Raw genomic sequence first — 14,802 nt, 5'->3', positions numbered from 1 at the left:
TAAAGAGCTTCACAGATAAGGAAAAGCTAAAGGAGTTCATCACCACCAAACCAGGATTATATGAAATGCTGAAAGGTATCTTTTAAGAAGAGGAAGAAGAAGAAAAAGGTAAAGATGCAAATTATGAACAACAAATACACATCTATCAACAAGTGAATCTAAGAATCAAGTAAATAAATAATCTGATGAACAGAATGAACTGTTGATTATAATAGAATCAGGGACATAGAAAGGGAATGGACTGACTATTCTTGGGGGGGAAAGGGGTGTGGGAGATGCGGGAAGAGACTGGACAAAAATCGTGCACCTATGGATGAGGACAGTGGGTGGGGAGTGAGGGCGGATGGTGGGGTGGGAACTGGAAGGAGGGGAGTTCTGGGGGGTGGGGGGAAGAAGAACAAATGTAATAATCTGAACAATAAAGATTTAATAAAAAGAAAGAAGAAATTATTGCATCCTTCCCTATCTTTTTTTTCTTATCCTATGGAAGAGCACAATGATAAAGGACATGAGTGTGTTAAGAGTTAGAAATGATTGGGAAAAATAATGCTTGCTGATATATTGTAGGTAATGCTAATCTACCTTATATCCTAAATACATGTGTATGAGGCCAAATGGGTTTGTATCTTCCTTTGTAACACATGGATATGTTTTTCTAAGAATATATATATTATAAATTTATATAATAACCATATATAAATGTCGAGAGATCCAGAGGTTAATAACTTCTTATAAAGGAATTGATTAAAAGCATATGCCAAATCTTCTGATCCACTGTTTTATTACATAGAAACTATTCCTTGATTGAAACCTTGAAAACTAAGAAACATTTGTATAGTCAATAACATTTGCTAAATAAAGTATTCAGATAATACGGTTCAAAGGGATACATGTCAAACAAACTTTAAAAATATTATTATGTAAATATTTATCAGGGAATACAATTACTAGTATGTTTAGCAAATACAAATATTATTTGCCATCTTGAACTTAAACCCAAACTTCCAACCCAGCCAGGAAAGACTGCAGAATTGTCAGTTCACATCAGTTTAGGTAACTTTTAAAATAAAGGTGATCTTTCTTCTACTACATACCTGGTCTTTTTCAAGAACCATTTTTTCGTATGGTTCCCCACTGTGTTCCTTGTGGTCCAGAGCCTTTAGTTTTGCCTCCAGCCAGGAAATTTGCTCCAGAAGTTTTGACTTTGTTTCTTCAGAGGCTGAAAGCTAAAGACATTTGCTTGTAAGGGTATATCGGCACAGTGACTTTTTTAAAAGCCCAATTTATAAACTAATTACCTCCACCAATACCTATTAAATATGAAAATGGCTTCTTGACTATTCCTCATAGATGACAGATGAAACAACATCATAGAGAGGAAAATAACATTGCTTTTACTTATTTTTTCATAATAAAGATTTTCTGGGCAAGAGATGAGACCAATAGTTACAGCAGGCAGAGAGATTTCTAATGCTGTGATTTCAACCATCATCTTTATTATGTTTCCAGATCACTTTATTTGTACAGCTGTATCTGAAATCTGTACTGTGCTTTCCATGTGGTTCTTGAAACTGAACTCTTGGGGGACTACAGTTCTCTAGAAAGAGTAGGAGTTCTGACCCCCTTAAATGATTACCATATAAGCAGCTGGGTAGATGGAGCTAAAGGGAAAAAAATGCAGGAATTTCAAGTTGAAGTCTGATCAAAGGCTAGTCTATGCTAAACTTAACAACAACAAAAAAAAGTCTAGAAGTGACTGTCTTTGTTTTACTGTTTGTAGATTCCTCTTGAGGAAAGTGGTAGTTTGATAGTCCCTAGTCCCTTAATTCCCTTGGAGAGCCCTGGACCAGCTTTTCCTTTCATCCAGGCAGCTTGCTGTGCATTTCCTCTGTAGGTCAGCAACAATTCTGAGAGTGCCTGGGAAGGGACACACAGCCTTGTATTCATTCCAGGTCCAGCATATCCCCTGGGTGGGCATCTCAGAGGACGCATGCCGCCTTCATATTACTCTAAGCATTATTATGAAGCATATTGTCGCATGTTGAAAAGTGCAGCCAGTATTTAACGACAATTCACCAAATATAAAGAGGTGATCTGCTGTGGAAATCAGGTGGGAACATCATATATACTAGCATCCATCCATCCATCTACACAAATCATCCACTTAACAAATATTTGTCTAGTTGGCACTCTCCACAACCTTTATGTTATATGCTAGGTGTTGGGAAGCACACGAGACTTGATTGGAAAGTTGTAAGGTGGACATTCTGATAAAAGGGAAGTGTGTGGAAGGTCACCTGCCCTGTTTATCAGAATTCTGACTTAGGGGAGTGTCAAAGGCAGTGCCCCTAATTATTCCTTGATATTTCCAAACAAGACTGTGAATGTGTAGACCCCCAGGTGTTTACTGGAATCCTTATGCTTAATCTCTAGATGCCCTTGCCTAGAGGACAATGTAAATACATGTGTCCTCCCAAGATTGCTCACCCTACTGATGGTATCGAAAGATAAAAACTACAGTAAAAGGCTAACGAGGCAGGCAATGGAGGCGGCCTGGCTCCGTCCACGGGCCATCTCTTAGCCCTCTCCCCCACAGTGAAACTGTTGGAGTAACCTGTTCATCCTTCGTTCAGGGGCTGCTGGTCAGGTCAGCCCCGGCAGCTAGGGATTATGAAAGTGAAATGTAAGGACCAGCGAGAGCATGTATGTCATGCACCACTGAGTATGCCTTTCTACTCTCCGTGACTTAGGAGGCCTGTGGTGCTCCTCGTGAGCACTAACACGTTTAACTCTTGGGTGCATGATGGTTTGGGAATGTAACCTTGTTTCTCTTAGCAACCTATCTTATTACACAGTTTAGAGTAATAGCTTAGCATACAGACTCTTAAATCAGACTCTTTGGGTAAAAATCTCAGTTTGCTACTATCTATGTGATTTGGACAAGTTGTTGAGTCTCTCTGGGCTTGATTTTCTTATCTGTACATGGGAATGGGGATGAAAAAGTAGTACTTACCTTATGGGTTTGCTTTGAGGATTATTTGAGTTTATACAGGGAAACACTAAAAATACTGTCTGGAACATATCAAGTACTCAGTAACTATTATTATTTCATCTACCTCCTCTAGATTGCAGTAAGCACTCATATGGGTTTTATCCAAATATTTATTAGTTATCCTATCTAATAATAGACAAACATGGTAATTGATCATACCTTTGCTACGCCTCCCATTGGCTAATCAGCGTGATATGCAAATCAACCGCCAACAAAGATGGTGGCTAATTTGCATAGTGAAGGCAGGGTGCGACAGCGCCATCCCGCCTTCCCTGCCACCATCCAGGCCTGCTATCTGCAACCTGGGGTGGCGGGCGTCCCATGTGCAACCCGGCCCGGGGAGGCCAGGCAGGGCAGTGAAGGCTTGAAGGCAGCTCAGGCCGGAGCAAAGGCCTGGGTCCCAGGTGCCGGAGGAAAACCAGTGCCGGCAGCCAGGGGAAGGGAAAGCCTATTATATGAAACTTTTCATGCAATAGGCCTCTAGTCCTATATAATAAAAGGCTAATATGTAAATTGTCCCTATGGGCGGGAGTTCGACTGACTGGGAGTTAGACGTGGGCTGATCACCAGGGGGCAGCACAGAACATTGTGGGCCTTGGCAATGTGGCGCTGGCAGTGGGCGGCAGTAGAGGCGCTCTCAGCCCTGATGGGTCCTGATGAGAGTGGGACCGTGGCAAGATGGTGAAGAAGGTGAGTGGCCGGTGCCAGGCCAAGGCGGGTGCGAAGGGAGGCCCCAGCCAGCACCCGGGGGAAGGGAGGCCCCGGCCAGCAGCCAGCAGCCGCTAGGGATCCTATCCACTCACGAATTTTGCACACTGGGCCTCTAATCTAATTATAAAATGAAATATCTAAAGACTTCACAGCCTCTATGACAGCCGTGGGCAAACTACGGCCCGCGGGCCGGATCCGGCCCGTTCGGCTGTTCTATCCGGCCCGCGGAGCCAAAAGAGCGGAGGGTTCTCTTGCTCTCCCCTCCGCTGCTTCACCAGCAGCAGTGTTAACATGTATTAGTTCACACAAACACTCCATCCATGCTTTTGTTCCGGCCCTCCGGTCCAGTTTAAGAACCCATTGTGCCCCTCGAGTCAAAAAGTTTGCCCACCCCTGCTCTATGAGCTAGTTACCTAAAGTCAAATTGTATTTGCTTTGTTCACTTCCTGCAACCACTCTAGACTTCAGGGGAAAAGGTCTCCAGGTCTAGTATTTTTTTTCCACAATATATTCTTTCTCAGTCTGGCCTATTTTGTTTCCATATTTCTCCTGATCCTATAATTCCTCTAGTCACTATTTGGCTGTCTGTCTATCTACTCTTTATTGTTTTAGGCTTTTATTCATTCACTCAATAGATATTCATTTATTCACTCATTTGTTAAAGAGATATGTGGGACATTTATTATATGTCAGACTTTAGAGGTAAAATATGTATTTATTATATGTAAGACTTTGGAGGTAAAAAATGTAAAAACACTGATATTGTTCATATTCTCAAATACTTCACACTATACCAAATATTTTTAAAACTATTATATAAGATGAAAGTGTATAGATAAATAATAATCATAATTAACATTTACTGGGTACATCTCAGGCATTCTGCCAAACCTTTTGTTTTCATGATTATTTAATCTTAATTCAGTTTCATACTCATTTTATCTGAAGACTTCAGATGAGAAAATTCAAGTAGTTCTATCTGGTTATATAACTTACCTAAGGAAGTACCAAGTAAACGTTGGAACCCAAGCTTTTGGTAGTGGACGTTGGGTCTGATACTGTAAACCCAAATTTGACCCCAGCTCAAAAAGTGGGGCCTGATAATCACAAACAATCCGGTTCTCATTACTGGTCATTGGTTCAGGAATCAAGGCCTAAAAGCAATCGGAGCCTTGCTTTTCTTTGGCAACAGTTACCTCATATGAGAAGATGTGATTTGACTTGGACCACTCACGACACAGGAGGAACTTTGATGATTTGGAGAAGTGCTCTCTCTCTCTCCTCTATCAGATATGAATGCTACTGTAGCCGTCCTATAAATATCAGGAAACCAGTTATGTGATAAAACCACACTCTGAATGGAAGAATGGAAAAAACCTGGTCTGGTTCACACTATTGAAATGTTTTATCAAATAATCTTGAAGCATGTCCCATCTTGAGATTTATACTTAGTGAGATAATAGGTTTCCTTATTGTGTAGGCGTTGAGTTTTCTATTACATTCTACCAATAGAATACTTGATGTCTGATTCCAAAATTCCATGCTCTTGACAACAAGTCAGTAAAATCCATAGAAAAACAGCAGTACCTACATTTATTCAGTCGCTATCTGCTGTGTGCTATCTATATATGTGCTACCTTATTCTATTGCTCAAAACCCTAGGAGAACTTTTATATGTATTTCTTATTATTATCACTTTTTAAAGATTGAGGAACCAGATGCTTTTAGTGATGAATTAACTTGCCCATAGCTAATAAGAAGAGGTTGGGTTTGGATCTAGATTGGTTTGCTTCTACCTCTGGGTTCTATATGATATCCAAACCCTAACTCTGAGGCTGCCTGCAGAGACGAGGCCTGTGATTCCCCCCGCTCCCCGTTACTATGTGGCCTTCAGCATTGTTTCTCACATGTTTGTTTACTTATTTACCTGAAGAAAATTAATTTTGTTTTTAAGGCTTGAGAATTCTGACCTGTCATCTTGCTTCCTTTTTATACAGACACCAACTCCATCTCATTCCTCTCCACCTGTCAGGGATTTCTGTCTTCTTATCTCTTTCACTCAGATATGTTTATCTCCAGTTCAGCTTAACGCTAAAGCACTTGGTTGGCGTCAGGAGAACTATGTTTTAGTCTAACCCTCACAACTCACTGACACTATGACCTTGGTACCCATAATAGGATTTTACTATGCTACCTTTCTATATTTTTACATGCTAGTTCTCTAGTCATATGTATTCAAACTAGATTGTAAATTTTCTAGAAGGTTGAATGGAGAGTTCGGTTAAACTTACAATAAGACATAATCAAATTGGCCAGGAACAAGCTTTGCTAAAATCGTTCCATTTATTAACTTTTAAACTATGAGTCTTAATTCGCAAATGTATTATCACCTCACAAAAGCAGGATAAAGGGATATTATTTCTTCTTCATGTGGGGCAAGTTTTAGTAATGTTGGGGCAAGAACTAGTAATTTACTGTTGGATTACATTACATAATAGTGAAACTGTTTATTAGCATAGGAAAATTGGTACTTCCCCAGTCCCTTTGAAAAACAGCCCATTGAATAAACCTGGTAATCCAAAAGGAAAGAGATGAGAGGAAAATAAGATAAAAAGTATACATTTAATCTTTTAAAAATGTAAGCGCTGCATAAAAGATGTGCTTTACATTAAGTCACAATGTTAGCTGCCAAAATTTTGAATTCACTCCATTGTTTTGATGGGAGTTTAGAACTTTTCAAAGCCTAATTTTCAATTCAGGAAACCCTTAGGATTTATGCCTAAATTTAAATTCAAATTCTAGGGTAGAAAGCAAGGCATCAAAGTAAATAAGAGGAAATTCAAGTTAAAAGCTACAAGATATCACAATTGAACTTTAAAACTCTGGGGACCTTGGGCATTGCTTCCTTTCTTTTTTTCTTTTCTGTTCTTTTTTACTTTTTCCATAAGAACTAGTTTGTTTTATAGAGTAAATGTTTTGAAAGCTTAGTCCAACTTAGAATCAAGTATCTGCTTACAAAAAGAGAGTAGAAATTCTCCTAGTCTTGAAGGGATAATTTTTATATATCTTAGTTAGCCAGCTTTGCTGGAATGGATAGTTAACATGATGCTGGGAAGACAATATTCTACCTTTGACTCCTTTTGAAGACAAGGCCCCCTTCCCCTCTGTTCATGTTCCTAGCAACTGTGGAGTGAAGAGGTGATTTAGAAAGCATTAACATTTGTCTTAAGATTGTGTAAAATAGACAATTTCATATTATACACTTGAAGCTGTGTAAATTCATTTAAAAAAAATCAACTTTCAATATGTACCTCAATGTTCAATAGAGATCATTATAGAGATACTAGGGCCCGGTACACGAATTTGTGCACCTTGAAAGGAACTGTGGGCCGCAAGGCTGCAGTGGGCACAGGGAAGGATCTCAGCTCATCCTCTGCAGCTCCGTCTGGTCCCTCCTGCCGTGCTCCCCCCTGCCCTGTCGCCTGTCTGCCAGCAGCCCCCCTTCGCTGCTGCTGCTCCCACACGCTGATGGTGCTGGCCCCTCTCACACCCATTGATGGTGCCAAGCAATTGGGACCAGCGCTGGGTGTGGCAGGGGGTGCAAGTGGTGGCTCTGGTGCCATTGGTGGGTGCGAGTGGGGCCGGTGCCAGCAGCAGGTGCGGGTGCTGGTGGCAGATGCGAGCCCCCTGTGGGACCACAGTGTGTGGGAGCAAAGAATTTCCAGTAAGCACCAGAGGGTCATCCTGATGACAGTGACTGGTGCCCTGCCTTGGTCTGGCACCCCGCTTACCTGCTTCACCATCCCACCGTGGTCAGTGCCCACCATGTTCCACACTCTGCCACCTACGGCCAATGCCTGCCATGTTTTGTGCATGCGCCCTGGTGGTCAGCGCACATCATAGTGACCAGTTGTTTGGTTCCCCCGTTTGGTCTACTTGCATATTAGGGTTTTATATATATATATAGATTGCAATACAGTTAAAACCAAAGGAAGACAAATTGTATTCGCTGTACAATGTATTGATACAGTCAAGAAAGGGTATTGATATATTTTAGAATTGTACTCAAGATAATAGTTAAAACAAAATGAGTTGAACTTCACAGAAGATGGCAGAGTAGGAAGCTCCAGAAATTGGTCCCTCCACTTACACAACTATTGAGCTGACAAGAACTGTCAGAACTAACCATTTCAGAACTCTAGAGCCTAGGAGAATAGCTGTAGCATCCAGGGAAGAATTTTATGAGTAAAGAGACTGGCAAGCAAGGGAACCTCTGTCAGGTCACTGGCTAACTATAGAGATAATGGAACAGGAGACTTTAGTGACCACACATGATAAGTAATGCAGTCTTTGCAAAATTACTTTAGAAAAATAACTAGACAAATATATAACTGCAGCCCTCAGCAAGAAATAATAGCAATTCTTGGGGAGGAGAATCTGATTTCCAGAGTTACCACATTACAATTTTTAAAATGTCTAATCTCAACAAAAAATTATAATTCTTACAAAGCCAAGTATTACCTGTTTACGAAAAGAAAAAAAGGAAGAGATAAACAATTATTTTTTAGGAAATCCAGACATTGAACTTTTGGATTTACTGAACAAATACTTTAAATTAAATATCTTGAATATGCTCAAAGAGCTGAAATAAACCACAGGTAAAGACATAAAATCAGAAGAATGGTGTATGAGCAGGTAGGGGATAAGAATAAAGGGATAGAAAATATGGACACCAAGTAGAAATTCTGGAGTTGAAAAGCAAAATAGTTGAAATAAAAAATTCGTTGGTAGGGTTCAACAGCATATATAAGCAGGCAGATGAGAGAACCAGCAAACTTGAAGATATGATAGTTGAAATTACCCGGTCTGAGGAGTAGAAAGAAAGAAAAAAGAATTAAGAGAAATGAACAGAGCCTAAGGGACCTATGGGATACTACAAAGCATATTAACATACATATTATAGAACGAAAAGTAGTTTAAAAAGATACAGAAAAGTAAAAGCTCATCAAAATGGTACACTAGAAAAAAAAATCAAACACAAAAGAAGCAGCATTGGAGGAATTGATAAAATTACCCACGACAGAGAAAACAAATAGCAAAGGAAAAGAAGTATGTGCTTCATTATCAGCAGTACATTAAAAGTAAATGGATTAGACTCACCAATAAAAAAACAGAGTAGGCTCTGGACAGGTAGCTCAATTGGTTAGAGTATTATCTCAATATGGCAAAGTTGTAGGTTTGATCCCCCAACAGAGTACATACAAGAATCAACCAATGAATGAATAAATAAGTGGGACAGTGAATCAATGTTTCTCACTTTCTAAATCAATTTTAAAAAAGACAGACTAGCAGAATGGATAAAAAAACAACAAAACAAAACATGATTTAAATATGCTGCTTACAAGAGACTAACTTGAGACTCAAAGAAAGAAATAGGCTGAAAGTGAAAAGTTGAAAAAACACATTCCATGCAACTAGTAGCCAAAAAAGAGCTGGGGAGACCATACTAATACTAGACAAAATAGATAATAAGTCAAGATCATTACAAAACACAATTGATAAAAAGGTTAATTCACCAAAATTATTAATATATATGCACCAAACAACAGATCCCCAGAATATATGAAATGATTATTGACAGAATTTAAGGGAGAAATAGACAGTAACAAATAGTAATAGAGACTTTAATACCAATTTTAATAATAGTTAGAACATCTAGACAGAAAATCAATAAGGAAATATATGTGAACAACACTACAAACCATCTAGATATAGTAGATCTATGAAAGACAATCCACCAAACAACACATAATACACATACTTCTCAATTGTACATGGAACATTCTCCAGGATAAACCATATGTTAGGCCATAAAATAATTCTCAATAAATTTAAAAGGATGGAAAAATACCTTCACTGACTACAGTGAAATAAAACTAGAAATCACTAACAACAGGAAAACTGAAAAACTTGAAAATAAATTGAAATAAACAGCACATACTTAAAGAATATGTCGAAGAAAAAATGGGTTGAAGAAGAAATCATAAGGGAAATTAGAAAATACTTAGACACACGCATGTGCACATGCACACACAAAGCACAACATACCCAAACTTAGGAAATGCTGTAATGGCAGTGCTAGAGGAAAATTAATAGCTGTAAACACCTAGGATAAAAAAGAAGTATGTTAAATCAACAATCTAACCTCACACCTTGAAGAACTAGAAAAAGTACAACCAACACCAGTGGACGAAAGAAATAAACAAAATGGGGAAAGAAAAACAGTAGAGAAAATCAATAAAACCAAAAGTTTTTTTTGGAAAATGATAAAAAAGTTGACATATCTTTAGTTATATTGATTAAGAGAGAGAGACGGAGAGAGAAGACAAAAAAAAAAAAAACTAGAAAAAAAAGAGGTGAAGACATTACTACCAATCTTTACAGAAATTAAAAGAAGTATGAGAATACTATGGACAATTAAATACCAACAAAGCTTATCTAGATGAGGTGCAAAATTCCTGGAAACACGCAAATTACCAAAAGTGATTCAAGAAAAAATAGGGGAAAGAACAACAACTTCATAGATAGATAGCAATACAGTGATTACCAGAGGGAAAGGAGGTGGGAGGAAGTAGGGAAGAGTAAAGGGGGGAGCAATGGTGATGGGAGGAGACTTGACTTGGGGTGGTGGACACACAGTACAATATATAGATGATGTATTGTATAAGTGTACCCCTGGAACCTATATAATTTTATTAACCAATGTCACATCAATAAATTCAATTTTTTAAAAAGAAAGTAAGGAGACAGAATCAGAATTAAAAACTTCCCCCAACAAAGTTCAGGATCAGATGACTTCACTGGTGAATTCAGTAAACATTTCAAGGACAATTAACACTAATCCTACTCAAACTCATCTAAAAAATAAAAGAGGAAATACTTTCTAAAACATTACCTTAATACCAACGTTAGGCAAAGATACTACAAGAAAAGAAAACTACAATATCTTTTATGAATATATAAACATTCTCAACAAAATACTAGCAAACTGGACCAACAGCACATTAAAAATAATATACTATTATTATTTTCTTTATGCTCAGTAAGACACATCCAGTACACAGTGGATGTGTTCCATTTTGCTAATGACTCCAGAAACATGATATATATCACCTGCCATCTGAAGGTCACTTCAGCTGACCAAGTCCCAGACCAACTAAACAAAGCCTGTTCCTTCAGCAAGTCCTCCAACAGCTGGTCCCCAGTAGAAGGCACTGCTGATATCTGTCACTGCTGTAACAAGGGCAGCTGTGGCATTCCAAGTCGTTCCAGGAGACTGGTGGGACAGGGGCAAGAGTCTGCTTCCTGCAGGCGCAGGCACATGACAGAAGAGGCAGATGTCACAGTGGGGCCACTGATCTTCTTGGGAAAGACTGGTAACCCTGACGTGGAGGAGTCGACCTCTTCTCTCACCTCTTTGATGCTGGGGTTAGTCCTAGCAATGGTGGCATCCCTGACTCTGGCCAACATTGTTCTGGGTCTTGCCAAGTGGCGTCAGGCTGCTTTCCACCCTGGGAAGTGACCTGTGTATGCTTCCCAATAAAAGAAGTGTCAACAACAACAACAAAATTATCCCAGAGATGCAAGGGTGTTTTAATATTTTTAAAAATCAATTACTTTCATACACCACATTCATAGAATAATAAAAAACACACACACACAACAGGAACATCTCAATAGGGTCAGGAAAATAATTTTCAAAATTCAACAGGATAAAAACATTCAACAAATTAAGACTAGAAGGAAACTTCCTCAACATGATAAAGGGCATTTATGAAAAACCCACTGCTAATCTCATTCTCAATGATGAAAGTGGATAGCTTTCCCCCTCAAATCAGTAACAAGACAGGATGCCTGCTTTCTCCACTGCTCTTCAACCTCGTACTGGAAGACCTACCCAGTGGGATTAGGCAAGAAGAAAACCCAAGGCATCTAAATTGAAAATGAAGAAATAAAACTCTGTTTGAAGATGTGATTCTATATATAGAAAATTTCAAACAATTCACAAAAACGAGGGTTAATAAATGGTTTCGGTAAAGGTTCAGAGTACAAGTAAATACACCAAAACCTTTGTTGCTATACACTACTAGTGTTTTAAAATGTAGGTTTTAATATTATTCAGGCATAGTGAGGCCAACAAATCAGGAGATGTTTGCCTTCAAAAGTATAGTTTGTTACAGTTCCTAAGAGGAGGGGTCATGTCACACCATGTGGGGGGCCATACTTTGGGGGAGGGGGGCAGAGACAATGTGGGGAATTACCAGGATCAGTCAAGAGGTAAAGGAAGCAAGAAGAAAATGGTGGGTAAGAGCATTTATTATAGTTTCTGTGGGAAGGAAGGGGTGAGCCAGGATAAGCAGGATGTTTTGAGTAACTTGCCCCTAGTTGTCTGGTTGTGGTGAGTAAGACAGGTGAATAGTGTCCCTGAGTGTGGAGCCTGAAGGAGATGGCCCTGAGGGTGTGAATTTTGGATTGATCAGTTTGCACTTAAAAGGCAGGCTCACAGGTAAGCCATTTACTATCCCTAGGAATTGGCTAATCCTGGGAGGGACAGTTTCTCCAGGATCAGTGAAACCCCAGATGTCAAATAGTCTGAACTACAGAATATAAAAAGCATAATTAATACAACCAGAAATGAGCATTCTACAAAAGGAGATACAGGCATATCTTGGAGATATTGCAGCTTTGGTTCCAGATCACTGCAATAAAGATGATATTGCAATGAAACAAGTCACACAAATTTTTTGGTTTCCCAGTACATATAAAAGTTATGTTTATACTATACTGTAGTCTATTAATTGTGCAATAGTATTATATCTAAAACCAACAACAATGTATTTACCTTAATTAAAGCATGCTGCTAAAAATGCTAACCATTGTCTGAGCCTTCAGTGAGTTGGAATCTTTTTGCATCGATGTTGGGTGGTTGCTGAAGGATGGGGTGGCTGTGGCAATTTCTTGAAATAAAACAGCAATAAAATTCACTGCATTGATTGACTCTTCCTTTTATGAGGATTCCTCTATGGCATGTTATGCTGTGTGATAGCATTTTACCCACAGTAGAACTTCTTTCAAATTTTGAGTGAATTACTGCTGTTTTATCAACTAAGTTTATGTAATATTCGAAATCCTTTGTTGTCATGTCAACAGTCTTTACAGTATCTTCATCAGGAGCAAATCTGTGACTCTTCCTTTCACTTGAACACGTAGAGGCCACTGTAGTATTATTAGTTGGCCTAATTTCAGTATTATTGTGTCTCAGGGAATAGGGAGGCCCAAGAAAGGGGAATGATGGGGAACAGCCAGATGGTAAGGCAGTCAGAACACACACATTTGTTGATTAAGTTTGCCATCTTAAATGGGCATGGTTCATGGTGACTCAGAAAATTACATTAATAACATCAAAAATCACTAATCATAGATCACCATAACAAATATAATAATGAAAAATTAAAATATTATAAGAATAACCAAAATGTGACAGAAACACAAAATAAACAAATACTATTGGAAAATAGTGCCAACAGACTTGTTTGATGTAGGGTTGCCACAAACCTTCAATTTGTAAAAAAATAAAAAATAAAAAATGTATCAGCGAAATGCAATAAAGCGAAGCACAATAAAATGAGGTATGGCTATAAAGGAAGCAATTCTATTCACAATAGCATCCAAAAGAATAAATTACCAAGTAATAAATAACCAAAGAGGTTAAAGAGTGATATACTGAAAACTATAAAACATTGTTGAAGGAATTAATGAAGACCTAAATAAATGGAAAGCTATCCCATGTTCCTGAATTGCAAAAGTTGATGTTGTTAAGATGGCAATACTTCCCATAGCAAACTACAGAGACAATACAGCCCCTATTAAAATTACAATGGCTTTCTTTGCAGAAATGGAAAGCCAACCCTCAAATTCATATGGAATCTCAAAGATCCAGAATTGCCAAAACAATCTTGTAAAAGAACAACAAAGGTGGAGGACTCACACTTCCCAATTTCAAAATGTACTACCACAAAGCTACAGTAATCAAAACAGTGTCTTACTGGGCATAAAGATAGACATGTAGATCAATGAAATAGAATTGAGAGTCCAGAAAGAGACCCAAATATTTATGACCGATTAAGTTTCAACAACAGTGCCAAGACCATTCAATAGGTAAAGAAGAATTTCTTCAATAAATGCTGCTGGAACAACTGGATAACCACATGCAAAATACTGAAGGTGCACCCTACCTCACTCCATAAACAAATATTAACTAACATGAATCTAATTATAAGAGCAAACCCAAAAGACTTTTAGAAGAAAGCAGGAAAAAGTCTTCAAGCTCTCAGATTTGGCAGTGGATTCTTTGACACTAAAAGCACAAGCAGCAAGCCCTGCCAATGTGGCTCAGTGGTTGAGCATCCATCCATGAGCCAAGAGGTCTCCAGTTCAATTCCCGGTCAGGGCACATGCTCAGGTTGTGGCTCGATCCCCAGCGGAGGGCGTGTAGGAGGCAGCCAATGGATGTTTCTCTTTCATGGATGCTTCTATCTATCCCACTCCCTTCCTCTTTCTCTAAAATATATATTTAAAAAGCACAAGCAAAAAAATAAAAATAGTTAAATTGAACATCAAAATTTTAAAATTTTGTACAGCAAAGAACATTATCAAGATAGTGAAAGTAAACCTATAGCATGAAAAAATATATTTGAAAATCATATATCTGATAAGGGCATAGTATCCAGACTATATAGAGAATTTTTACAATCCAACAACAAAAAGACAATCCAATAAAAAAAAATGGGGGGAGAACTTGAATAAACATTTCTCCAAAGAAGTTATACAAATGGCCAAAAGCACATGGAAAGATGTTCAAGAGCCTCCCCAGTGCCAAGTAGATGTCACCAAGAAGTTTAATTTTGTAATATATCTCAGGAATCTTTCATTTCCTTCCCATTTTGTTATTAATATGTAACTCTATAAATCCACTTTCA

General features: G+C 38.4%; 1 protein-coding gene across 2 annotated transcripts in view; it reads right to left on the bottom strand.

Moving 5' to 3' along the window:
* The window catches only part of CCDC192 (coiled-coil domain containing 192), a 244,131-nt gene that overhangs the window by 126,632 nt on the left and 102,697 nt on the right, over positions 1 to 14,802 (bottom strand). For both annotated transcript variants that reach the window (XM_081090561.1, XM_081090562.1), the window contains one exon: positions 1,095 to 1,226. In XM_081090561.1, coding sequence (XP_080946687.1) covers positions 1,095 to 1,226 — 132 coding nt within the window. The remainder of the gene's footprint in view (positions 1 to 1,094; positions 1,227 to 14,802) is intronic.

Source organism: Myotis nattereri (assembly GCF_964212035.1).
Source record: "Myotis nattereri genome assembly, chromosome: 4".
Classification (NCBI taxonomy): Eukaryota; Metazoa; Chordata; class Mammalia; order Chiroptera; family Vespertilionidae; genus Myotis; species Myotis nattereri.
Note: the sequence above shows the minus strand (reverse complement) of the source record. Positions and strands in the feature narration are given on the sequence as shown.